Source organism: Cydia strobilella, chromosome 11 (genome assembly GCF_947568885.1).
Source record: "Cydia strobilella chromosome 11, ilCydStro3.1, whole genome shotgun sequence".
Taxonomy (NCBI): Eukaryota; Metazoa; Arthropoda; class Insecta; order Lepidoptera; family Tortricidae; genus Cydia; species Cydia strobilella.
The window spans coordinates 12,897,291-12,924,586 of record NC_086051.1 but is presented as its reverse complement, the minus strand read 5'-3'; the positions used below and the strand labels follow the sequence as shown (position 1 = coordinate 12,924,586).

The window sequence follows — 27,296 nt, the reverse complement described above, 5'->3', positions numbered from 1 at the left end:
TGAACATCGTCCAGTAAATTAAATAAAGAAAATACGGCAAAACAAAATCTACATCATCTTACAAGCTAATCTATAAAAATATGGTATGCATTTTATGCAATAGGAGTGAGTCAAGGATTTGAGAACCATACAATATTTTTAATATTGTAAAAAGATATAGTTCGTTTTTTTTTCGCATTAGAAAGATGGTACACACACTTTAAATACACTTTTGAAAAATAAGTCACAGCAAACATGTTACAATATAAATCATATACGATCTTTTACATTCTTTTGCTTTCATAAGTAATATAAACTATTTTTTTAAAGCGTTTTTCAATATTTTTCAATAAAAAGACACATCAAGATTGTTTACCTTTTTTCTAAAGCTAAAAAGAACGAACTATACATTGAGGCAACTTTTTTTGAGGAACATGTCTATACTAAGGATGATTGGTAGAAGTTATTTTACAGCCAGATTTTGCATTTATCTTTAATTCTGATCAAAAATGTCTGCTTCAAGCATTATCTATTATAAAATAATACACGCATATCTGCTCTTTTTAACTGTTACGTAGATCTGAGCCTAACTACGTTCGTAGATCAAAGATATTGAGCTATACCTGGGTGCCTAGCCAAGATGCCAATCGTGTGCGCTACATCAACGAAACGCTTTCTGTCTATCTATCGCACTAATATGTAAGAGTGATAGAGAGACAGAAAGCGTTGCGTTGTCGTAGCGCAAACGATTGGCATCTTGGCTAGGCACCCTGCACTTACATTAAAACCCATGCTTGATCCTCTGACCGCCAAAGACATCAACTGACGCCTTCAACCTTTATGCATTTCGACAAGGTTCACGCGATGACGCGCCACACACGACAGGCATGACGTTCAAAGAGGATAATTTTGACCAGGGATGTTGCGAATATTCGCATCCGCATACGCGGAACTTCCGCATTATTTTCAACATCAGCATCCGCATCCGCATAACATCGATGCGGAGCTTAATGCGGATGTGGAACAGGTAGGTACAGGAACGTCTTAGCGGCAGCGTAAGTGCTAGGTAATTTCGTCATTAGCCAATAAGAACCTCGTTTCGTTTTTGCGATTCGTCGATCGAGCACTTTAGCCTATGACGGACAGTGACAAGAAGTGAAAAGTTTGTTTTATTTGGACTTTAGTATAGTAATGCGATTGTGGGGCACCTATTCTTGTTCAAATACTGTTTCGTTTTTTTAAAATAACAATTACTAAAGTGTATTTGACGTTTTTTATGTGCCTAATCTCGACATCCGCATCCGCATTCGCGGATGTGAGCCTTTAAAAATCCGCATCCGCAACATCCCTGATTTTTACCAGAATTTCGCAAATAACTGGAAAACCTCCTATTCATGTCACCTAAGCATTTTTCTCCACAACTCCAAGAGCACATGTGTCGGCCACCTTTGAAGTTCGCAAATGAGGGCTATCGTTTTTTTGCTCACCAGTTGGCGCCTCTGTTGATGGTGGTCCAAAAGACTAAAGAACAGCTGTCAGTCATTGAAGTGACAAGTGACATTTGACATTTCGAACTATGGAAAAGACCACCATCTACACTAGCGCCCCTAGCGGCGAATTCATACGCGTTAGCCCTCATTGCGGGAATCTTTCCCTGTCACTCTAATTACGGTGATGCTACTACGGTGTTCTCGGTAGGCCCTTAGGTCGCCCGCAGAGGGTAAAGGCGCCAGGCCGCCGGTCACATCGGGCGACACGAGATACAAATACCGGTACCGAAAGTGACATTATAAATGAGGGCGAAAATCGAAAGTTCGTATTGCTCTTGTATATTCAAGTGATAGACAGGCAAATAGGCGAATGAAACGACGAAATGGTTCGCGGTAAGTCCTCTGACTACATAAGTACATGAGTGGCGCCCCCTAGGAGGATATAACCCAATGGAGCCGCCACGTCTGTTAATTTCCTATACAAAGTCTGCCAATTTTTGCGGGGGAGGGGAACGTCATATGTATACCTACGTAACGTCAAAATAGCCATGTCAGATAAACGTCAGTCCATACATTGTGTATGACCATTGGCAGACTATTTTCGACAGAGGGGAATGCCTATTAATGGCTACTCCGTTTGGTTATATCTTCCTAGGGCGCCCCCGTTGAGCAACCGGACAAGTTCAGTAAGTCCTAAGAATGACTATTTTATCTAATGTAACATGAAAGTTAGAATGTATAGCCGATATTGCATTTCAAAGACATTTTCGACCAGAATTTCGCTTATTTATAAATTTACTCATGTCACCTAAGCATTTTCTTCCACAACTCCAACAGTACATGTGTCGGCCATCTTTGAGCGGAGTTTCAAATGCTGAACAGGTCGCCCGCGGAGGGTAGAGGCGCCAGGCCGCCGGTCACGTCGGGGAGACGAGACACGTCGGGTAGGTTCTCTATGTGGGACTTCACTTCGGTCTTCACTGCGTAGATCTTTTGCAGTTTTATGTTGTATTCCTGTGAACAAAGGCGGGTTCTATTAGATGGCGAAATTACAGGGTTGTGGAAATAGCTATAGAACAATTAGTTTAACTATTTTAACAGGTCTTTGACTCGAACTAGGATCTCGCGATTTGCTTAAAATATGCAAGAGTAAAATACGTTTTAGTCATGAAAGACTATCATGATAAGTCACGTCTAAAAATATCTCCAAGGACATAGTGTCAAAAATATGATCTTCGTCTTCGTTCGATTTTTTAATTATTCTAAGAGTTGAAGCATTTAAAATTTTGCATGGAATTTGTATTACGCTCCTAATTCTTATAAAAATCGAAAAAGGGAAGCTTTGGTTAAATCCATCAATTTATATAAAAATATTTTCCATAATGTCAATATCAGAGAGGAAAATGGGGACTACATTTGCATGGAGAAGCGGCCGTCCCCTTTTCTCTTAATACATAGACTATAAGTTTATTTCTCTAACTACGTTCTAGACGATAATAGCTCTAGAGTCTTAACACATACATTAAGTTCAGGCGCCTCAGCCTGCTTGGCGAGGTTCTTCTGCGCCTGCGCGAATTCCCTCAACATGGCCCCCACCTTCCGTCTCTTCTCTAGCTCTTCAGTACGCCTCGGGTTGTATTCGGCCATTAATTCTGCTGCTGAACTGATCCATACGATAACAGCTCTTAACACACATATATATAAAGTTCAGTTTACCTCCAGCCGCGCCTCAGCCTGCTTGGCGAGGTCCTTCTGCGCCTGCGCGAAGTCCCTCAACATGGCCGCTACCTTACGCCTCTTTTCCAGTTCCTCAGTTAGCCTCAGGTTGTATTCGGCCAGTAATTCTACTGCTGAATTGACTATGGCGCTGAGGGCGAGCGCCGATTCTTTATCTGTGGACGAAAATCTACTTTAAGTTGGTGAATTAGAGTTCATTTTCGAGTTATATTCCCATTTGTCCCCTCTCCACGTCACCACCGCCATACAAGAGGCATAATGATTTATATGAAGACACCTATTCCCATCTGGGCCCGGCGGGCCATTAAATACACCATTTTCGATTGATAATTTTTTAGTTTTAGTTTGGTTGCTGGTGAACTATTAGATAATTAGAAGATTAACCCGAAGTCCAGGAAAAGTGTATGACGCTTCTAGCGTAGTTTTTATATTAATATAAGTTAGGCTTCAGAATTAATTACGCCATACGGTGCTCGCCTATACATAGTTTGATAAATTTTCTTCCACATAGGAATTGCATGGGGCCGAGTCAAAATGACAATCGTTCGCAGAGGAACGAAACGCTATCTGTCTCTATCGCACTATGGAAGAGCGCTAGGACTGATAGGAGACAATAGAGTTGCGTTTCGTTTTCCGCAGAGATTGTCATCGTGGCCCCCAGTATTCCTCTGAAGCATGACATGCAAATTTAAGTACCTATGTAAATTCAGACTGATTTTTTATTACGCTTATTTCGGATGGATTTTCTTGTATTCGAATAGGTTATGGATAACGGCTATAAATGCAACGTGTCTACAGATGTGCAAGTTGCAGTTTCCAAAAAGTTACAGTTCTAGGAAATTTCACAAGAAACAAGGGAAACTTTCACTTTAGAAATAGAGATTCCTACACAAAAATATGAGAATTTTTCGATATTTTGTAATTTTGGAAACTTTCCCACGGCACATCAGTAGTAGGTAGTGTCAATCATCGACCAACACCGGGAAAGGAGTCTGCCTTTTCGCACTATTTCCCCTCTGCCGAAGCACATGCCCAACTGGGCATGCATACAACTAGCGCGGTGCGTGTTGCGACTCGTCCGTACACAATAAGAGCTCGAGGTGTGCAAGATTTGTCTTTGACGTGTGTTAAAATATATGTATTTGTGTCGTCATTACAGATTGGATTTTGTAAGTAGTGTGTGCGACTGTGCACGTTTTCCCCCGCAAAAATGGCAGAACGATTTGTACGGTAAGATCACAGAATAACTAATAGTACTACCGTACAGAAAATTCACTCCTTTACAAAAGTCAGATTTAGGTATAAAATTATACCTATACTCGCCGCCTGCAAGCAAAATTGAAACATAACCGCGCACGAACCGTGAATCTTCTTTGCGCGCCGCAGTTTTATGACCGAGCTGCGAGTGTCGGCACGGGGTTGTCACTTGACAAGTTTTTGTACCTATACCTACTTATTTATTATTTTTAAGACAAATATGTAGGAATTACAAACGTTGATTCTGTAAACATAGTTTTTTTATCCGGAGATGGTATGTCTGATTCTCACGGAAGTAGTTATGCCACAGAAGTACTTATTTCTTTGAAAATATGTCGGTCAATATAGTCCGGAATTAAAAAAAAATGTTATTTCTGCTTCCTTGTTCTTCCGTTTATTCACACATTCGTAAACAGAACAATATCTATAGATTTAGGTTTCGAAGGCATTATGCATTTTCAATTTTGCGCGAGTCGAGCGGCAGCCCATTGCCATACTCCTGCCCGGGAGGCGCGCCGGCCAAATGTACCTAAACTGCGAAGTGACACCCCCCTGGTAAGATATCGCCTAGGCTCCTCCCTTCCAACGTGTCAATGAAAGATGTTGTACCTATATGTATTGAATTACTCAGTAGTTCAGCACACCCACACTAGGTATATATTTTTTTGTGTTGTGTGTTTTATGTAATACTATTTTTTATGGAAGTAGGTATGGCAAAGAAAAATATTAAAACTGCGCGCATACATTTAAAATTAATGCACGCACCAAAAGCAGGTTTTTGTTGTTTGTGTGCGTGTCTTTACTTTAGATATGAGCGAATGGCGCGCAGTTCAAACCATTTGACCGCTACGAGCACATTATTTTAACGTGCAATAGTAAACTTTATTAAAATGCAGTAAGGTTCATTTGAAGATGGCATACTGCGGCGGTCAAAGGATTGAAATAGCAGTTTATTATCACCAAAGCAGCAACACTGAATTTCCTGCCTGTTAATTGTCCTGGTTACAAACTTTCGTTTTGCATTACTTCCTGTTTCTTAAATTATTGTTATTGGTTTGTTTAGTGCATTCTCAGGAATAATTGTTATATATGTTTTTCCTTCAACAATAAGTGCGTAGAGTGTAATCTTATCATTACGCTTAATATTTATTTACATGATGTGTATACAAAACTATGTTTATTCATAGCCATAGAGCGATTTGTTTTGTCTATGAATACATAAATTATTAAAACAAAATAGCCGAATGCAACACACATTTCGACTCGTAAGCGTTGTAGAGTTTTGGATACAACATAATTGAAACACCAATATAGTAATAGGGTATTTATTAGAATAAATGAAACAAAAATTTGTAACCAGGTGAAGTTTTTATTGTTATTATTTATTATCTGTAGAGGTAGTTGAATCTTTGTTTTAAAAATAACACCAGTCTTATAATAACCCTAGTGAGTAGGATGTCTCTCGAGTTACCTTCTAACTTAGACAATAATTGCACTTCAGAGACTTCTGGAGGAAGAGAGGCGATGCGCTCGCGGACTGCCTCGTCGCTGGAAGCACTTGATTCTAATTCAAGGAGGGCCTGGAAAAGGAAAATTGTGGTTCAAATATCATATGTACTTTGAAAGGATAGAATGGAAGATGATGCAATATATGGATCAATTGTAATCATGTGGGTGGCGTTTGTTAAATATCTAAGGCCGCTTGTAGACGTCCGGTGTTTTCGCCGGACAACGGACCGTGTTACGCGACTACGTCCAGTTTTGTATGCGGCTACCGACAGCTACACCCAAGAAAACAAGACATCGTCGCCGAACACGGACAGTTGTTCAGTGAAAACACCAGACGTCTTAAACAAGCAGCTTAACTCGTAATACAAGTATAAGTATTAACAAATGGAGTTGAAAAAAGACTTCTGCAAGTATTATAGGATATAGCCATTATGTCTCTTGGCTTACTGGGGGCTGTTCTCCCCCAGTAAGCCAAGAGACAACATTAAAACACACTGTTTAAAAAGTTATGTTACAGACATGCTACTACATGCTCTGTAGATAGCCCATAAATAGTTATAATTGAAAAAGTCATGGTTTTAAAAGGTGAGACATAACAAGAAAAGGTTGATTTGACTATTAGTGAAGTTAAATTTTTAGTCATGATCATATTGATCATGTGTGCTTGCTAACTCAGGACATGAAAATACTAAAGTGATGTTTATTATTAAAGTTTATTTATTAATGTATATTAATCCATTAAATCATTAGCTGGGTCCACACAGAGCGCGTGTTGTATTGACATTTTTATCGGCCTAGGCACGTCTACACCGGCCGTTTTGTGCCCGAGGAAATTGCCTCGCGCGTATGCTCGCTCTGTGTGGACCCGGCTAATTGCTTCATGTGTTTACAATTTCTTGGTGCACATCAAGATTAATAAACCGTAATTTTTAACCATCCCATTCTTTTAAATAAGGCATGCCATCTGGATGTAATCCCTCCCAAGTTTTGTCTAAGATTTCAAATCCTACTCAAGCATGAAACTGATAATATAGTAAAACACGATATTGAGATTTCAACTTATTACTAATACAAATTTAATCCACACACAGGCATTACGAATCTTACCTGCACTAAAGGTAGCTGAAAATTTCTCCAATGGTGGGTAGGTATGAAAAATGAATGAAATTTTAAGGTGGTTATCACACTCATGTGGTTTTGTCATGTGGCGACGGAGTGAGTGTGTGATGGCGCTTTGCATGTCTATAATGCTGTTTCACTTGCACACTGCCGCCGCATTCGAAAACCGCACCAGTGTGATATTTGCCTGTCCAGAAAAAAATTGTTCTCATTTCAAACTGTTACCATTGTCATAATACACATTAGGCTGTATACATACACATACCAGTTGCAATGTTGGCCAGAAATACACTTAATTTCAATTATCAGTGGTCCATTTAACTTAGCAAGCTACAAGCTTTGGTGAAACAGGCCCATGGAATAAAATGTATTGCAAACATAAGATGAATTGTAACTAACCTTAATCAACTCGTCCGGTTCTGGCGGGTCTCCTGGCGGAGTTTTTGGGCTCAGCGTGGTGTGTGTCTCAATCTGTCCATCTACTTCTACTTTTGTCTCACTACGGCGTCTCTCCCGCTTGTCATTTTTCTTAGAGTCTAATTTCGGCTTCTTCTCTGGATCCTTTGGTTCCACGTCAGTAGATTTCCTCTTGCTCACCTTTTTAGGTTCAGCGTCATTTGGATCAACTGAAATAAGATTTAATGTTATCATACTATAATTCCCATTCATTGTAGTTTTATCTTCTCGTGTCGATGGTTTCAGACTGTGCGGGACCAGAAGGTAGCGACATTTATTTAAAGTAGGCCAATAGTAGCATTACTGTGATCAAAACTGTCACTGATTAGTGCTTAATGCTGAACTCGTTTAAGAACAATTAACGGTAGTTACACTAAGTGTTTTAATAGGTTAATGCAAAAAGTCAAGTTTAATATTTTATAAAAGTAAGACAAACCAACCTGTTCTATTATTACATGCACATAAAACATCCCGGTTTAACCTTTTGAAGACCCGGAGAAATATGGCAATATTTCCATCGGGTTATTGAAGCTGCCTACCCAGGGAGCCGACGGGTCTCGTAAGGTTAATGTTGATTAGGAATAAAAAGCCAGTGGGGAATGTTAGCAAATAGTCCACATAGTACATACCACATTGAGAGGAAATTTTGTGTGAAGCAGCATAGTCTATGTAGGCATGCCCCTCTTCAGGCTTTGTGAACCTAATGAATATAAAATCATACTTACCAGCCACTTTTAATTCCTGTATTTTCTGAGCATCATATACACCTCTCTCTTGCCATATATTTAATATTCTATGCAAAGAATGTTTTGTCTTAGTATTAATCCCAGTCTTTGCCATATGCTTCAAAGCACCTTCGAGAACTTCTCCAAACTCCTTGCCATATTCTGGACCTTTCTTTTTACTATTTTGAATAACATCATTGGCTAGATACATAAATGTCAACTGCTTCCCATCTTTAACTAAAAATAAAACAATTATTATTGTCAACACTGTGATAGGTAGTTGCTTCTGGAATATCCCAGCAAAATTTCGTTTATAAAATAAATACAATCCCAGCTGTTACAAATCGAAAGAGTAATAAAAACGACGCAGGTACGTACGTCAATAATATTTTATAAACGATCTATGGCAGTTTTGGCACCACGTCTGATGTTTTGGCTGTTGTTTTTTTTTTACCATAACGAAGTAATAAGTTCGTGCGAAAAAAGAAATCGATAGAGCATAATTACGTCTGAGGCGTAATTTGTAATATTTGTATCGTTAGGAATGTAAAGTGTAATTACCTTTTAATAATTCTTTGTACCAAGTTTTTACGACAGCGGCATGGTGCTTCCTGTGATGAATTAACCACAAAGATAAAGTCTGAATACTTTGCTGACTCGAATTCAACTCTTGCAATTTACGTATTAGCGCATTTTCTGTAAAACCGGCCATTGTTTTTATATTCTACAACCAAATTAACACAGAATCTTTGCAGGAAATCACGTACGCTTGCAGTACACCAACGCCATTTTGAAAATGGGAATGGGAGCAGACCACAGATAAATGTTGTTTGTTTCATTCAAGTTTCAAATCACTTTTTTTATGACCTGTGGAAATAAGCTCATAAAATATTATCATTATTATTCTAAATGAACTTAAATCATTATAATTAATTTAATATTAGCGAAGGCAACAGCTGTAAAATAAAACATTTGTATAAAATTAACTCCATACATACTAACCATAGATAATGATGGGTATAGGAACTTTGTCATTTTTAATAGTTCTTTGTACAAATACTAGATGGCGCCAATTCCATGGTAATAGAGTAACTATAGTTGGTCAAGCAAATCTTGTCAGTAAATAGAAACACAAAAATCTATACTCATCCTTTTCTTTTGGGTGCTAGTACTATTGTAAGACAAAGATAGTATGATTCTCTCTGTCTATGTTTGAAATGAGACAGTCCCTTGACAAACTATACTTGTATATATACTATAACCAAAGAGTATATAACCACACTATAACTAGTAACTTACTATAGTTTGTCAAAGGGCTGTCTCATTTCAAACATAGACAGAGAGAATCATACTATCTTTGTCTTACACCAGCAATAGCACCCAAAAGAAAAGGATGGGTATAGTTTATTTTGTTCTTGTTTACTGACAAGATTTGCATGACTAACTATATGTTTATGTAATAGGAGGTATTACTGCAATTATGGATGGTATAGAAAGGATGCCAATCTCTTATGGCAGAATTGTTGCAAAAGTGACCGCTTTCAGCTTTAAATAATAGTTCCTAATCTCTCCGGTGGCGCTAGTTAGGCTCTGGGACATGAGTATAACATGAACCATATAAGGCAACAAATAACCCGACCAAATTAAGGTTGTTATTGGTAGTATTTCGGTGTATGGTGGCGCCGCCTAATTACTGTTTTTTGATGGACACTTTTCATACATAGAGATTTGGCTCCTTTATATAGTCTCCATGACTGCAATGTTCTGCCACCCTCCTGCCACCAGAGTGCATCACTATCCCCTTTACTAAACCATAGAGTAACAATATATACCTCAGCTCTATACGGTTTGCATTGCACATGATGCCACCCGACCATGAAAAAATTCCCGGTCGGTCCGTCGGTGATAAAGACAAAGTATGGCACTATTTGTGTCATTCTCAACCAAAAGGGTACTTATTGTCGGTTGTCAATAAGGCGCTATTTCCATATAGTTTCAATTTGAAGTCAACCTTATCGACAAGCGACAATGTGGTACCTTTTGGTTGAAAACGTCACATTTTCTTTTTCCTCATAAGGGCCCTCCACACTCGTGCGCGAATTGCGACGCGAAGCCGCGAACGTGAGTGTGGAGTCCAGTTCGCTAATCAGCGAAATCGACTCCACACTCGCGTTCGTGGCTTCGCGCCGCGTAGTCTGGAGACTCTGGAGCGAGCTTTATAGGAATCGCAATAAGACTATCTTTCGAAAATTTTCTTTGCATGCATTTTCTTTCCATTGTTGCCTTCACTGCAAGTTACTCACCAGTAAGAAATCCAGTTTTAAAGAAACCGGTCAAGTGAGAGTTGGGATTGCAGATTAGCATTACGTGTGCGTTTAAGTGTACACATCTCGTTTGTAGGAAGTTTAAATAAAAATGTGTCACGATAGTAGGTATGGCCACATCGGCCACACAACATGCCTGCACGCAGGCACATACATGGCAATTTTGTTATGTACCTACGAGTATAGTCCATATTATGAGAGGTGATTACCTATGTAGATCGTGCCTACTGAACAACTTTTATACCTCGTTTTTTGAAGTAAAACTTTTTTAGAAGCAACTAAAGGGTTACTAAATTTTTTTTCTGACGGAAGTACCTAACGCTCATTAGTGACACACGCACAATAGGACACACGTCAAAGTGCCAACATAGCGATAAACGTCAAAGAACCCGCAAAAATAAATCGACTGTTTGTTCTATAGAAAACATAGTCCATACAATAAGAGGTTCTCCTATATGTATATGGCATACTGAATAACGTTAGTTAAGGGGATCCCATGCCCCAATGACCTTCGATTGAATCCCTTAGTTTTGTTATGTTTTTTGTAGCTTATCATATTAACAGCAACAGTTTTAAGCAGTATAGTATCCCATATTTACTTCGAAGTTCATTGTTTTCGAGATATTTGGCATCAAAGTTGAATGATTTTAGGTCATAAAACTGGTTTTATGGCCATAACTTTTATGTTAATCAGTTTAAAATTAAAACCTTAGACAAATTTTTAGAGACGTCAAAGACGAACCCAATTTCGTATATGTAAGATCTTTCAAAGCAATCGAGATACTTGACTTACTTGACTTATGGTCCTATATCCCCTAGATGAGGCAGAGGGCATCCACAGTGCTCCGCCATCCCGTTCGGTCTTCAAGACCAATCGAGATACGGAAAAAGTGTTTTTTTTAGACAGTGTTTAAAAAAATCATAAATAAATAGGTATTCATTTCTTTCAAAATCCGGTAGACAAAAATGGAGATAAAAGATTGAAGAACCGACAGCCGTTTGTATTATTATTCTATATTTAGAGCAAAAGTAGGAGATTACGATTCAAAACTTGTCAAAAATCGATGAAAACCTCGGGTAGCCCCTTAAAGGATAACCCCGAACCCGCAAAAATAAATCGATTGTTTATTCCGTACAAAATATAGTTCAAACTATAAAAAGAGGGTAAAAACGGGACCCTATTACTAAGACTCCGCTGTCCGTCTGTCTGTCCGTCTGTCACCAGGCTGTATCTCATGAACCGTGATAGCTAGACAGTTGAAATTTTCACAGATGATGTATTTCTGTTGCCGCTATAACAACAAATACTAAAAAGTACGGAACCCTCGGTGCGCGAGTCCGACTCGCACTTGGCCGGTTTTTTTTAATTTGTATTTCTGTGTATTTGTGCGAGTCAATTGGTCCTCACTAGAAATACGGACGGCCGGTTGCTCTTTGTCGGATAGAAGCTATATTTGATGGCTTGTAGGTGCCTATTAGTGATTTGTTGAGGCAGTGAATACGGGTGGCCTTATCCCGAGTTTCCAGGAATCCGCCGGGATTGGCGGTTTCATGGTGTAAGTCTGGTAAGCGATATTATTAATGTAGGGCTTACTTTGCTATGGTCCCCGAGCCCGCAAAAAGGAAACGACTGGTAACTGGTTGTTCCAAGAAAAACATAATTAGTCCATAGGTACCTACTATAAAAGGTTCTCCTCGCATGTACTCATCTAGGGCAATTATAAAAACTTTTAATGTTGTAGATGGTTTTCTATTTACTTCGTGTGAAGAAAAAATATTTTTCTAATAGCTGACCTACCTTTCTAGTCAACTAACCGACCCTCGAAGGCTAAACAGCAAGAATTCGATCATATCTGTAACATCCAATATAGCATCGCATGATAAAATTTGCAAGTGTATAAAATCCTATCATGTTTACTGTGAAAATGAAACTTAAGGCGCAAAGTGCAAGGTCCTATTTTTAATTTGAAGATGAGTAAGATAGGCGTTCGTGAAAGTAATCTCATGGATAGTTTGATGACACCGACCGGTCGCGTTCTTTTTGCTCCACCTGCGCGCGCAGCTTCTCAGTCTGACTCCTAAATGCCGCGCCGCACGCGCCTCGAACGCGTCCGTTGAAATCCGCGCGAAAATGAAATCGAGCTTCTAAATTCAAACATCGATTCCGAATTAAATTTTCTAATTTTTTAATTTATTTTCAGTGTCTAGTTTATTTTATCTGTTAGTTTTTAATTTTAAATTTTAAAAGTGTTTATTTAAAGTGTAAAAATGAAGTTTATCTTTGGTCATAATATTCCCAGTGTTGTTTTGATGTCGCTGGTTTTACTGGCTAATGCTCAAAGATCTTCAAATAACGTGCACAGAGATCTGGGTAAGATGCACTATTTTTATAACTTTACCATAACTTCGATGATGTTTTTATTAGGTATTGTAATGGACTCTAAGTTAAATTAATCTCATTTTACTATGTTAAGTTTTAGATTAGATAGGTAAAAATGTGATATATTTTTTCTATACAGGGTGACTAAAAAATAAGTGCATTCTCGTTGCCAGGGAGGTTTTGGGATTATACTGAGCAACTTTTACTATGGAAACAACAACGAAATCGCGAAAAAAAATTTACCCTCCCATAGAAAATGGACCAGCCAAAATGTATGAAACAGCCAAACTTTTGTATATGTATATATACCTATTTATATATATATGTCTTTCTTCCGACGCTTACTTTTCTATGACATGACAGGTGATCACGTGATGCTTTCCATAGAAAACGAAGCGCCGGAAGCTCCGGCCCGGACACGGCCCGGTAGTAGTAAGTAGGTAGGTACTATATATGTATAACTAAAGAAAAGGAAGCATTTTCATTTGTATTTGATTCAAATTTCCCTAGTTGTGTAGTCAAATCGATCTCTTAAATGTATTTAATAAATATATATATATAAAAAAAAATAGTCAGGTAGTTGTAATAAGTCTACCTTTCTTAGAGCTACAATCAATTCAATTTAATACAGTTGGTTTTGTATATTAAGATGTTTTATATAACTAAAATAATTCTCCAAAGTCATCGACGAAACTAATCTTAATATAATTTTATAACTAAATCTAGTTAAATAGATAGAAAACGGGCAAATTAATCACAATAAATTGGAAGCTTAAAAAATATATGGGAATAATAAATAAGTAAATAAAAGACTTGTTTAAAAAAAAAAACTTCCAATTAGGAAAAAATAATGTTACCATTCGATTCCTTATATTTTATTGAAAATATAGTGTATGGCAACAATATACATAAACGCAATATTCACCGACAAAATCGCAATTTCCTTGTTTTCCACGGCTTCTGAGCAATAGCGACGTTACATGCTGACGTCAAGATGTAATGCCAATTTGTTAGAAGCGTTACGTCAGTAAAGTGCGGGTGCCAGACTTTGACCACTATTAAATTTTGTGATTTTGTGGCTGTAAGACAATGGGTCTCATACAGACATTTGATCCTCAAAACAGACCTGATCGACTGATACTTACCATTATTAAAATTTTGTGGAATATACCCTATTTTAAAGAAACAGCGATTAATCTTACAAAAAATATGTAGGTATAGATACTAATAACCTTGGTTTACATTTTTGTTTTATTTTTGTTGCCAAAACAATAAGAACCAGGTTACCTATAATTCTGTTTTTTTATTCCGTAGACTAAAATGACATTTCATGTGGTACTAAGGAATGTCATGTCTTACACAAGTCTTACACATGAAACGTCATTTTAGTCTACTGAATAAAAAAGCAGACCTTACAAACTGTCACGACTTAAAAAAAATTAACGCTGTAGTGTGAGGTAATATCTAGCCAGTAAGTACCTACAATTATAAGTCTTTTCTTCCGTTAAAATAGCAGTTTTCAAGATTAGAGTAGATTCTGGGGCCGTTTTTTGAATTTCAATCTTAAAGATTGGCCCCTGCGCAGCTTTGGATCAATAGTTTAGTCGTAAAATACTATACAGTCAGAGAGACATAGGTGGTGACTTTTGCATATACAAAACCTATATTTATTACAGGAATTACAGTATATTTCCGTATGAATAATTATTATAGATGAAATCCAAAACGTTTAGTTTCGTATATCTCGTTCCTACTTTTACTTTTTTCTGACAACTGACATGTCCATTTGAGATTTCTCTCAACTATTTATAGAGTTAAATTAGCATTACTTATATCACATAGTTAAAATTATGCAAATGAATAAAGCTAAAATTAGAAGTCTTTAAAAATACAAAGTACTACCTAATCGGAGTTTTTTATTTTAACAGTGAGTAAACAATTCGTTGTTATAATTTTTTTTATGTCTATAAAATAAATACCTACCGGTTCAATAAACAATAAAATATTCAGTATTTTTAGAAAGTTATTCCTATATTATAGCAAATTACAGATGCAGTTTTGGAAAATACATCCTAAAATTTGAATAAGTAAATAACAAACTATGTAATTTATCATAAACATCCACTACGTTGGATTCATAATAGTTATATCATTCGAAAAGTCCGCTATTTTGTAATACTTTCATTAACAATTTACGGTAGTACTACTAAACTAAATTAATAACTAGCTTAAATCTAAAATAGGCCCTTGAGGCATTGTACCAAGGATGCTGGCGGCATTTCCCCGTTTCATTGTATCGCAATGCTGATACGTTGTGCGAGGAAGCCGCTAGCTCTTCGGTCATCAGTAACGTCAACCAGACGCTTCGCGACTTCTGCAAAAAACTTGTGCGCGCTGGGACATATAATAACAAAATATGTAACAAATTATGACATATTTGGACTCGGAGGTAGCCGCTACAGTGTCGAACGCGAAAGCGAGACGGTGAAAGTTGTCTCACCTCTACCTTTATAATTATTATACACATATTTAATTTGACGTTTCGGCCGCTAGCTGGTCAGGCCGCGTAGCCAACATGACAATCGCTTACGCTCCGTAGCGTTCGAACCGCAATTGTCACTGTCGCACTAATATGGAAGAGTAATAGAGACACAAAGCGTTTCGTTGACGTAGCGGTAGCGATTGTCACCTTGGCTAGACCGGCAGGTTGTAAGTGCGATGAGCAAAAAACGTTCCCGTGCATTGACGGTGCAAACGAAAGTGGATAGTGTTATAATAGCTTATTTATAGGTAGATAGTGAATGTTTTTTCGCTTAGCTATACAAAATACGAGTATGTGCTTTAACAGCAGGTTTAAACATCTATACCTATATCGTTTTGGACTAGGGTAACGGTTTCAGCAATTATGTTATCATCATGGTATTCCATGGGAATCATAGTTATCCTCGTATCTACGGTAAGGGTTAGGGGTCAACCATTAATTACATCACAGGGGGGGGGGAGGGGGCCAAGAAAATGTGACATGTTGTGACAAGGGGGAGGCGGGAGCACAAACTTTGTGACGTCACTAATTTATTTAAATTATTTTATTCGCTGTACAGTTACATAACAAGTTTTTGGAACGATAATCGTTTTTAATCGTTTAATTTTCTTTCCTAATCTGTTTTGGGTTATAAAATTACTAATATTTCTTTTGTCAAAAATATTTCGTAAAATATTAATTCCATTTGCCGATTTCATTGAAAAAATGTGACGTCACACCAGGGGGGAGGGGTTTGCCAAATACCACCAAGTGTGACAAGGAGGGGGGAGGGGTCAAAAAACCTCGAAATTCGTGTGAATGGATGAACCCTTATCAATCTTATAATTGTAGTAATTAGGTCATGATATTGATAGTCCGTTTCAAAATGTAGGATTGTGTTCAAGTTATTTAAACTAAGTATTTTGGTCGTTCTATTCAAATGAATGACGCGCCGAACGACATGTAACGCTAAATAAAAATTAAAAACACAACTTAGATTAAGCATGACAGGAAGTCCACATATCTTTGTGATAAGATCAGAATGAGATTTAGATATAATTGTAATAACTGTCGGTATATAGTTTTCGCCGCGTACATTAATGATCGTATCAAGAGATGAGATGGTGCCGAAAAGAGATAGTCAATCTTAAATAGTACTTTAAACGCGTTGTGTTGCAATAGCTTTCATCAAAGGGTTTTGCCTCTTTGCAAGTCGAATATGTAATAACGAAATGAACTAAGACAGTTTGCGACATAGAAGTTATTAACTTTTTATGCTGATACTTTCACCTAAATCTTATTGTTTTTTTATGTGTGTAAGAAACTAGGGTTGGTGCCGGCGTAGTTTTTTTATCGCGTATATATATATATCTTTACTTGAAAATAATTGTAGTGTATAACTAGCCTTATAAACCGATTTTGCATGTACAACCAGCCTTAAAGTTTATAGTCTATGATTGTTCATTATACTACTCATTTTCTCGCACCCTACTTATTTACCTACCATAAGGTTTACAACACATTTATAAACCAACTAGGGTGTCACAGTTATGTTACATATATGTAATTACTATACAGTGCAAGCAAGTATAGTAACAAACGTAATTTGCAGAATCAGTGAAAATATTTTGAATCTTCTTACTTAGGCAGATAGGTAGATTTTCGATTGGCTATTCTATTTAAAAAATACCTAAGATTAATGCAACCATAATTTGACAGCGGTTATTTAAGCAAATTGCGACTAACAAATTGCAAAAGTAATAATCTAGATTTGTAATTTATGTCAACTTGGTTGTAATTACAGCTTCACGGATGTAATTAACTCATTTAAGACCGACCGCTACCTAATATTTTTAGTCTCGGACAATATTTTTATAGATAGAGATAGGTAGAGATCTTCATTTGAATCCATAAGAAGTAGGGACACTTTTCCAATACATGGTAACATCTAGAGACATGGTCTCTGGTAGAGAATAGCTAGATATTCTAGTTTATTTTTAAATGTTGTTCACTTCGTGGCACAGAATTGTAACACGAATTTATTTAAATTGTAAATAAATACAATGCCTGCGTGGTTTAATGCAGTTTAATAGTAGTTAGTTTTTTTTTAAATAAATGCATATTAAGATTCTTAGTTCCTTAAGATTTTGTGTTTAACCCCAAGTAGCAGGTAGTACGTGCAATTTTATTGTTGAGAAGGAAATATACCTGAGTATTAATTTCAAGTATGTAACAATTTAAATCTCAAAGAACTCTGAACTGAGCATTTAAATTTGTTGTAGTCTCGATTCTAAAAATCCAAGATTTAATTGTAGGTACATGACACCTAAAATTAAGTCCTTCTCCATATTGATGAAGATATATCATGTAGATTTGTTTTAAAAATAACCACAAACAAAACAAAACATGGCAACCACTTTTTAGTGGAACCTGTTTTTGAAATGTTGAAAGGTGAGTTGGAAATAAAATACGCCATAAAAAGGTGAATAAGTATTATATTATGCAACACTAGCCTGTGTGTGAGATAACGTTAAAAAATAAAATATGTATATTGGAATTGCTCTAATTCAAGTAGCTACGCTGTGAACGACCTCTTCTCCATTCTGTGGACAAAACTTCAGAAGTTAACGACCCGAGTACATACATATATTATAACATGTTTTTCTTATTTAAGTCTCAAGACCCTCAAGTACTGGAAAACAAATAGATTTTGATTCTCTTAACTTTGCGATGTCTTCAGGAAAGACGCGAACGGGTACAACATAATATATATATACAACAAAATGTATGACCCAGTCACATGTATAGTAACAGGTTCACCCGGTCATAAAGTCGTGGGAACACCTACTTGAAACAAACGTCTTACTTACGCGACCTTGTTCTCCGAACTTTTATGGACAAGCGAAGCGCTCAATAATTCGATGCACCTTCGTGCATCACGTGTGAAGCGATTATTGTTACCTAAATTAGATTAGGTCACCTCTTTTTGCGGGGCTAGCAGCAGTTGTATTCGTAATGATCTAATGATGTTGTAGGTACCCAAGGTTAATTTAAGAAACAATTATGTATAAAAAAATGTTCAGCAAATAGGCTATACATATCTATGTATGTAAGTCTGAATTTACTGGCGCTTAAGAACGTTGGCTCTTTGTATTGCGTCTTCAAAATTTCCTTGAACTTGATCAGATGTCATTTTAAAGTTACTAAGGAAGAACAAATTTATTTACATACAAGATATATACAGTGCTACTACGTAAACGAAATTAATAACTAGCTTAAATCTAAAATAGGCCCTTGGGGCATTGTACCAAGGATGCTGGCGGCATTTCCCCGCTGTATCGCAATGCTGATACGTTGTGCGAGAAAGCCGCCAGCTCTTCGGTCACAAAGTTACTTATTAAATAGGTATATAACGTTTTTGAAATTAGCTTTTATTAAAATTTCAATACAAACAAATACAGAAATTCAAGAAAACACAGATACCCAATAAGGCGTGAAAATTACTTGAAAATTCTTCACGCAAAATGAGTGCCAGCCGTCGAGTTGCGGAAACCTGCCCGTGCTATAATGTAAGTACCTACTTTTAAAATTAATAAAATAATACACGCGCGATATTTTATCCGAACTAAAGGTGGATGTGACTTTAACTATTGGCCTTTCAGTATACAATATGTACATAATTACATATATTATTAATTATTATTAATTACATAATATTCAATATATTTTATTGCACCCTTTGTGTGTGTGTGTGTGTGTGTGTTTGGTGTCGTTGGCGTCAAACATACATAAGGATTAACATTTGCGTGTCAAATAAATAATATTAATTTTAACTGTAGATGGACTGTTCATTTGTCTCCTTGAAAACAAATGTCGAAGAGATACAATACATCGTTTTGGCAATAAGTTTGTTTTGCTACATACAAAATGAGCATTAAATCCTTTGAAACAATCATTAGCCTGTCACACGCGATGCCTACAAATACAAAACTAGTTGAGAAATTTAGTTGATTAGGTATGCCTAAAGAAAAGATAATATTTTAAAAGTCTATTTAAACGTATACATTTTTGTACAGGTTAATATGACGAAGAACACTAAATCGTTTTTTAACTAAGTATCCGTCTCTACAAACGGGGATGTTTTTAGTTAGGTACTTAGCTATTAAGCAATTTGTGGCAGTTAAAATAAGAAAGCACTACATATTATTACCTATCCCTGTAAATTACCTAACACAGCACTGAGTAGGTATTTAGATTAACCAAATTAATATTCGGTGACTTTTTAAATACACGATACAGATAATTACTGCGATGGTTGGCTTAATACTAATTTGGCTGATTTTTATACTTATTTCATTAGTTAGGACTATTTATGACAGAAAAAGATCGTATCAAATAAATAAAACTATAAGTAATACTTTTACGTCTTCGGTCATTCGGCATAACTTAAAAGCAATAAAAAAGATCATTTATCATATAAATTGTTAATAAGTACCTATATGTAGTTTATTTTATTCATTTAATCAACTTTTCTCCCTTCACCATTGTATCTATGTTTGGCCCTATGGTTGACTGGAGAATGCCACACACGGCGGATTAATTTCTCATGCAGTTTTATATAATAATGAAGATCAGCAGTTTAAAATTTACATTGACGTAATTTATTACGTATTACACCTTAGGCAAATAGTCAGGCTATCTCTACCGAAGTGGTAATAGGAACTATTAGTATGTAAGTACTTAGAAAGGCACTTTCTCTACCAATAACAAACCAACAATGGAAGTAAAACTCGATCGGCGCCCAAGGCAAAGGGTTGACTACCTCGTATATTTTATCAGGGCAGTCTGACGGTATGTGTTTGATTCATAGACTTGGTACCACCCACACTCAAGAATTGCGCTTTGTAAAGAGTTTACAGACGTTTAAAGGAAAATAAAGAGCTCTTTTGCTTGTAAAATGTTAAGCCATAAGTCACATCACTCAGTTCATACTATTATTATATCAATGGCTCTGTGAGCTGTAGACTTCGCAAACCATTGTTTTTTTCAAAAACTGCATTGACAAAAAATCCAAAACTATAATATTAATGAACCTTCACAAAATTTCACGAGTATCGGTAGAGAAATGCGATATGTAAAGGTGAAAAGACGGACAGCCGGACAAACATACGAAAATATTTTACCCTTAGAACATTTTTCTGTTGATATTTGAAATTTATATGAGTGGTTCTAAGCTTGAAAAATAAATTGAGTGTTCATACAAAACTATGCGGATCATCTTAAAATACATATATGTTCCATCTAGTATTTAAGCGATCAGCATTTTCATACTACTTGGTAGGTAATTAAAGAATAGCCTTGCTAGAAAGGTCTTAGGTCAACATTTTAAAGGTGACCGTTTGATACACTCAGAGGTCGTATCTATCATGTCCTTGAGTTTTAATTTCTAGTCTAATCCTAATAACGGGTTATTTGACCTACGACAAAATACGTTTATAAAAAAAATAAGTGTTCCGTTTGTCAAAACAAAGTTTTGCACGGAACACTAAAAACTATTTCAACAATATATTAGATTCTTATGTAAACAGTTTTAAATAATATATTATGCTAAATGGTTGAATAGCTCATTTTCATGACGCACTTCACCTTTAAGTAATTAAAGATAATACTTGTATGTATTTTTAGCCAGACTAGCTAAGCTTTTTATTGTCCAAGTACTGCAGCCAAAATACAGAAATTATCTCTTTACGAGTAAATGTACGTACCAACATTGTTGCACATGTTGTCATTATTATTATGGGCCATTGTTTTTCTCTCACAAGCTTTGTATGGGCTATTACTGCTATTAGCTGTCTTAACCGTTCTGGTATTCTGAGCAAAAGAAGGCTTCATAAAGGTCCGGTTAGATAGCCATCAATGCTGTCAATATTTACATAGACAGTATAGGCACTTCGGAGATCAAAAGTTTAAATAGTTATGTGAGATATCGCGGAGCGACCAGTAACTATAATCATATTTTTTGAATCAATGGATGACTTTCTCAACTATTGGTAGGTATGAGTTTTATTATGAGCCATTACGACCTAAATAAAATGATTTCTTAATCTCAATGGCCTCGCATCGCATGATAGATTGAGATTAAGAAATATCCAAACTTTAATAGGGAAGATGGCTTTTCTCTACCACCAGCTTGGGATCCTGTAGTCCACCTGATAAAGGAGCAAGCGAGACATAGACTGTGAGACCGTAGTGTTGGATGATGCTGGACATTCTGATGTTTTGAAAAGATGTGTCCCGCCGAGTTTGTTGCCGGTCCCATATTGGGATACCCTCCTACAATTTAGGAGGGAATTAAATCTTCTCGGGTCCGTGGTGTAGGGTTGGAGCCGGCATAGTTTATTTTTTATCGCGTATATATATATATCTTTACTTGAAAAATAATTATAGTGTATAACTAGCCTTATGAACCGATTTTGCATGTACAACCAGCCTTAAAGTTTGTAGTCTATGATTGTTCATTATTTTAGTATGTGGGTATTTTTGCATTTTGTAATTTTTCCTCAGTCACCCGTTGACCACGAACGCTGTAAAGAGTTCGAAATGTCGGGATGTATTATAAATTCAATATACGCGATATAATCCGTTTTCATAGTTTTATTTCATGAGTAACTATCGCGGTAACCGAAGACAATATTAAAATTTTAGTTATTTAATTAAAGTTAATATTTGGATGTAGCAGATCTAATGACGTTTTTTTAAACAAACAAGCCCAATGTGCGTGAAGCTTTTATTCTAATTATGATTGCTTTAGTTGCGCATATAGCAACAGAAAGTATGTCTCCTTTTTATTTTGTTTTATTGTGGGACAAGCCCCTGAAAAACACTCGAGGATTATATAACGATATGTTTGGTAATAGCAGTAGATGTGTATCCACGAATCAGAGCTTGTCAAATCTGCAACAATCACTATAAAAACTTTTAAGAAGGCTGAAATACAAGGGTTATAATTATGTCTTGTTACTCAATTTTACTTTTAGTCTTACTATTAGTTACCTTGTGCAATTTATCGAGCAATCTAAAAAATAAACGATAAATCGCCAAAAGTGAAGGTAGATAAGCTATCAAAAATCAATATCATAATTGTATGCAATTGTTTGCAAACTGTTATACTGATTGCTAACAACATATTTATTGCATAATGTACCTAATCTACCTACTTAAGTTGACTTCTAAATCTTTTTATGTGTGTAATATGAATATGCTAAAGTCATAGTATGTAGATAATAATATGGGTCGTCAGTCACATCCCAAATCTTATATGACGAAGAGCATAATAAAATATGACACGCTCTTATGGCTCTTGAAATAAGAATGCGTGCTTCCTTGTGCAAGATTAAAAAAAAATACTTTTGTGTAATACAACGACATACAAGTCGGTAAGAACATAAAAAATATTAAAAATTATATAATATAGGATAATTATGTAATATATGAAATTATTTTTACTTAGAAACAACCTTAAACGCTTTCCACCTCTGACTTGGAGCCAACAGAACTACATCACTAACTTTACATGATATTTCTACATACGAGAAGTACACGTGCCTCTTTTCACTTATTCGCGCCCAGAGATTATCGTGTGGTAATTAATTATTAAGCAGGTTTAGCCTCTTTTTACTGACATACAGGCAGTTAAATGTGCGCTTAATACTGATTAATACTGTGATTAAGCTTAGATTTTAAATAGAGATATGGGCTGGTATAAAAACAGTGCTTTTCTAGACCACTTTACGTGCAGAATAGGTGCAGGTGATGTAGAAACACGACTATTTGTAAACGTAAACAATAGATTTCTACTAAGGTACGACTTTTTTTGCTGTTAAATTAAATCACAATTACCTACAAATTGATTGGATAGAGAGTAGGGTTTTCGTTTTGGTTCACCTATCTCTGCAGCTGACGGTACCAAATCAATAAGCTTTAAAATCACCTACATAAGTTCATTAAAAGGTATTTAATTAAGAGAAAAATGTTTAAAAATAGCTAGAAATTAACAACGGCGTTAGATAATTAGTCCAGTTGTTAAAAAGAGTTTTTAATATTCCTTATATTTTTCTCCGAGGAAATTCTGAGACTTGTTGATATACCATTGTACTTAAAATAGAAATAGATAATTAAGAAGAGACTCCCACTTGGAATGTGAATTAACAGCGCTTAAAATATATTTTTTGTTATCATTCAATCCATCCTTTTTTAAAGCATTTTCTTAGATTTTGTATTTCATTTTTATGTTAATAGGATTGTGTTTTATGTATCTTTTGATAATTGCACTAATAGTAACTTTAGGTAAGTGCCATACGTATAATCTTCTCAACTACCTACACGCTGTTCATTAGAAAATCAGTGTTAACTCGAGAGAATACTGTAAGAAGGTAAACAATTTAATCAGTTTCCGAATGTCGTTTACTATTGTAACAGGTGTTAAGCTGATACTTTTACAAACTTAGTTAAGATGACTACACAAAAGATTTTATAAAACATTATTACACACCGTCTTCTCTTAAAGGTTTAAATTTTAATAATAAAACAAAAGTAGCCACTGACTCTGCCTTATGCAACAACTAAAAAAGGAAATGATGAAATATGCAACACCATGCTTTCAATTTTAGGAACACATAAAAAATAAGCACTATCAGCACTCAGACTGCGTAAAATTTTATATCAGGCTTTTGTTTTTAAATGTAAGTTTACACTTTTAAATAAAACAACGAGAAGATCACCTTTTTGGGATATCAATGCCATTACATCGCATGTGCACGATGTATGGTATGGTATTGAATAATTATTGAAATATTTAATGGCATACCGATTGCCTTGTCATTACCATATTTAGCCGTATTTAAGTATTTATTTATTTGCTTAAAAGTAATAATCAAACCTTAAGAGAATGGTCATTATATGGTTTAAACAATTTTCAGTTTTGTACCTGCTCACAATCTAGGCCCGAAAATATCGATCCAGACAAATGGGTCAAAAATATGTAAACACGACTTTATTTTCTAAGGTGTAAGAGATATATATTTATGCCCTTGACTGTACCTTCAACACAAGCCTTGTTTAGCTTCCCGTGGGGCTTAGTCAATTTGTGTAAAAATGTCCTATAATATATATTTATTTACCTATTTATTTATGTAGAAAAAATAAAATAAACGCAAATACAGCTCTGTTTTATTTTTAAGCGCATAAATTGCTACATATCATGTGTGTCAGATGTCTATAATTGGAACGATGCCAATAATGGGATACGACATTGCTTAAATTGATTAATGTAACCGATTGACGATAAATTGAAACATGAAAGGAAGTAAAGGGTGAAGTAAGCCGATTCGCTGATATTAATTATTTTAGAAGTAAGGTTTCTCATAAGCCTTACTTATCGCTGCCTACTGTCTACAAGACAGTCCCTTTCGCCAACCGTCCAAAGATGCAAAGTTAATTATTCTAACTAACCATAGATCACATAGTGAACTAGATGCAACAGTATCCGCTTCAGGTTATACAACATGTCGAACAAAGGGACCCCAGTCCCCATCTATACCTATACAAAGTGATTTTCTGATATGTAAGTCATACTGAAAGTGAACCACTTTTACTTGGGGCCAAATAAATCGGTTTCAAACATTTCGGTGAATCATATCACAATGTTTGCTTTGGATCAGCAGGCTTCTTTTCACTATTTCAGGCTTCCAATGCATAGTAAGAGTCGTTCAGGATGACCTAAATGTTTATTCACCCCTCACTGTATGGTCAGACATAACAAAATCAACCTGTAGGTAAAGGCGTGGGTTTTAAGAGGCCGGTGTCGATTTTAGTCGCAAAAATGTAAAATTGATAGATTTAGTCGGTGAAATTGTACACCTTTTGTTACCTAATTGAAATAACAAGTACTGGTTTCTATTAGCACGTCTTCTTATCTTACCTTTTATCAGATAAATTTTTTGAAAAGAGACTCACTAAATTAGTAATGTTTGCTTTTCTGATGGACGTTTAGGTAAACGCGCGTAAAGCACTGATTTTGTCGCTCTTATTTGTAAATTGCGTAAAGTTTGGACGGCTAAACATAGTAATTTTGTATTACACATATCCTGTACTTGATGTTTATCAGACTACATTTTTATTATTATGACTTTGTAATAGTGTAAATGAAAGTTAGCCGAAATCAATTTTCTCCAGAAATTACTTCAAAACAAGTGACAATTTCTCTGAAAATCGACTTAATTTCAACGTAATTTTGATACTTAAACAATCTACAACATTTGCTGAAACTATTCTTATACATCAATTTAGTATAATTTACCACCATAAATATCTGATGAATTTTTAAAACTGCCCCTTCTTTTCATATATTACCGGTGACGTACGCTCGCAACCTCATTATTAAAAGGCAAGATGAGAAGACGCTATTAGAAACCAAAACTTGTTATTTAGATATTACGTAACAAAACGTGTATAATTTCAACGACTAAATCTATCAATTTTAAATTTTTGCTCCAAAATCGACTACGGCCTCTTAAGTATATGAAGGGTACACGGAAAGAACATGTCTGCATTGTCATGTCAAAGTGACTTGACAACATTTTGAGTTATCGCGGTTTGAAAGGTACGATGTAGGTAATTGACCATATAATTTTCGTGCATAGGTGTTATTAAAGTGAGACAAAAAGGAGTTATATTTATAATTGCAGCGGTAACAGAAGTTGTAACTAATAGATTATTAAGGGCTCTACATTTTGAGATTAAAAATCTCATTTTCCAAAAAAAGTGACGACATGTTCTTTCCGGTGTACCCTACATATGACAATTTTGACATGTAAATATCACACCAGTTCTTATGAACCTATACTTATTCATCGCATGCCTGCTGGTTACATCTAGTATTCTAGTTCGAAGTATGGTCTGTGTGTAACTAACGCATTCTGGTTCACGAGAGATCCGATCAGGAATTATACGAGTACTTCGTGACTAGAACTAGACTGCTATGCTACTCATAGGAAATTTACTACCGCTCTAACAAAATTTAATATTACAATGTCATAAAAGACAAAACAAATTTTATATTAACTTAGCCCAATCAAAGCACAAACATCTAAAGATTCAGATATATGGTCATGCTTTTATTTGTTAAAATGTCACTTACGTCATGTTGCTAAATGAGAATTTACATGGGAAAGGTATAGCTAGTAAATTTTTGAAGTTACAAAGTGTCGCCGGCGATTTCACAACTGAATTAGGCTTCTGTGGGAACATTTTCAAAAGTACCTAACCTACAAATTTGATAATATAATATTTTTTGTCTGAAGATATAGGTAACCCAAATATTATGGTGCTTATTGGTTACCATCAAATAAGGCAGTGTCAAACCTTATTCGATGGTACCTACCTATAATTTTAATTAAATATAAATATCATAGCAATATAGTTGACAAACGGTGTAAATTATTTAACCTAGGACCAAAAGGGACAAAACTAGTTTTTGATCTGAACTTCTGGACTCATTCCGATGAGTTTTTCCTAGAGGGTCGAAAATGACGCAATTGGCTTATAATGGCTTATATGGATTAAAACACACCATTAGGAGTCAAACATTAAGACGTTTACCTTCAATTCTCCTAATGGCGGGTAAGACACATTACGAATGGTGTGTTATGTCATTTAGAAATCAGGCCTCTCGTAATCATATAAGGTTTTCCAAGAAGGCGTTTTCACGAAAACACGTAGGCTGCAAAGAAAATAGGTAAG

General features: G+C 35.8%; 2 protein-coding genes across 2 annotated transcripts in view; one reads left to right on the top strand and one right to left on the bottom strand.

Moving 5' to 3' along the window:
* Nucleotides 1-5: 5 nt before the first annotated feature.
* LOC134745539 (regulation of nuclear pre-mRNA domain-containing protein 1B) lies at nucleotides 6-9,077 on the bottom strand. The gene is made up of 6 exons (XM_063679598.1): nucleotides 8,834-9,077; nucleotides 8,273-8,509; nucleotides 7,491-7,717; nucleotides 5,935-6,043; nucleotides 3,186-3,361; nucleotides 6-2,483 (listed from the first exon to the last, which is right to left on the bottom strand). Exons 1-6 carry the CDS (start codon nucleotides 8,982-8,984, stop codon nucleotides 2,337-2,339), a joined length of 1,047 nt encoding a protein of 348 aa, XP_063535668.1. The 5' UTR covers nucleotides 8,985-9,077; the 3' UTR covers nucleotides 6-2,336.
* A 3,442-nt stretch (nucleotides 9,078-12,519) lies between these two features.
* Nucleotides 12,520-27,296, top strand: part of LOC134745190 (C-type lectin 37Db) — a 105,251-nt gene continuing 90,474 nt past the window's right edge. The window contains exon 1 of the mRNA XM_063679183.1: nucleotides 12,520-12,967. Within this exon, the coding sequence (XP_063535253.1) occupies nucleotides 12,865-12,967 (103 nt within the window). The 5' untranslated portion in view covers nucleotides 12,520-12,864. The remainder of the gene's footprint in view (nucleotides 12,968-27,296) is intronic.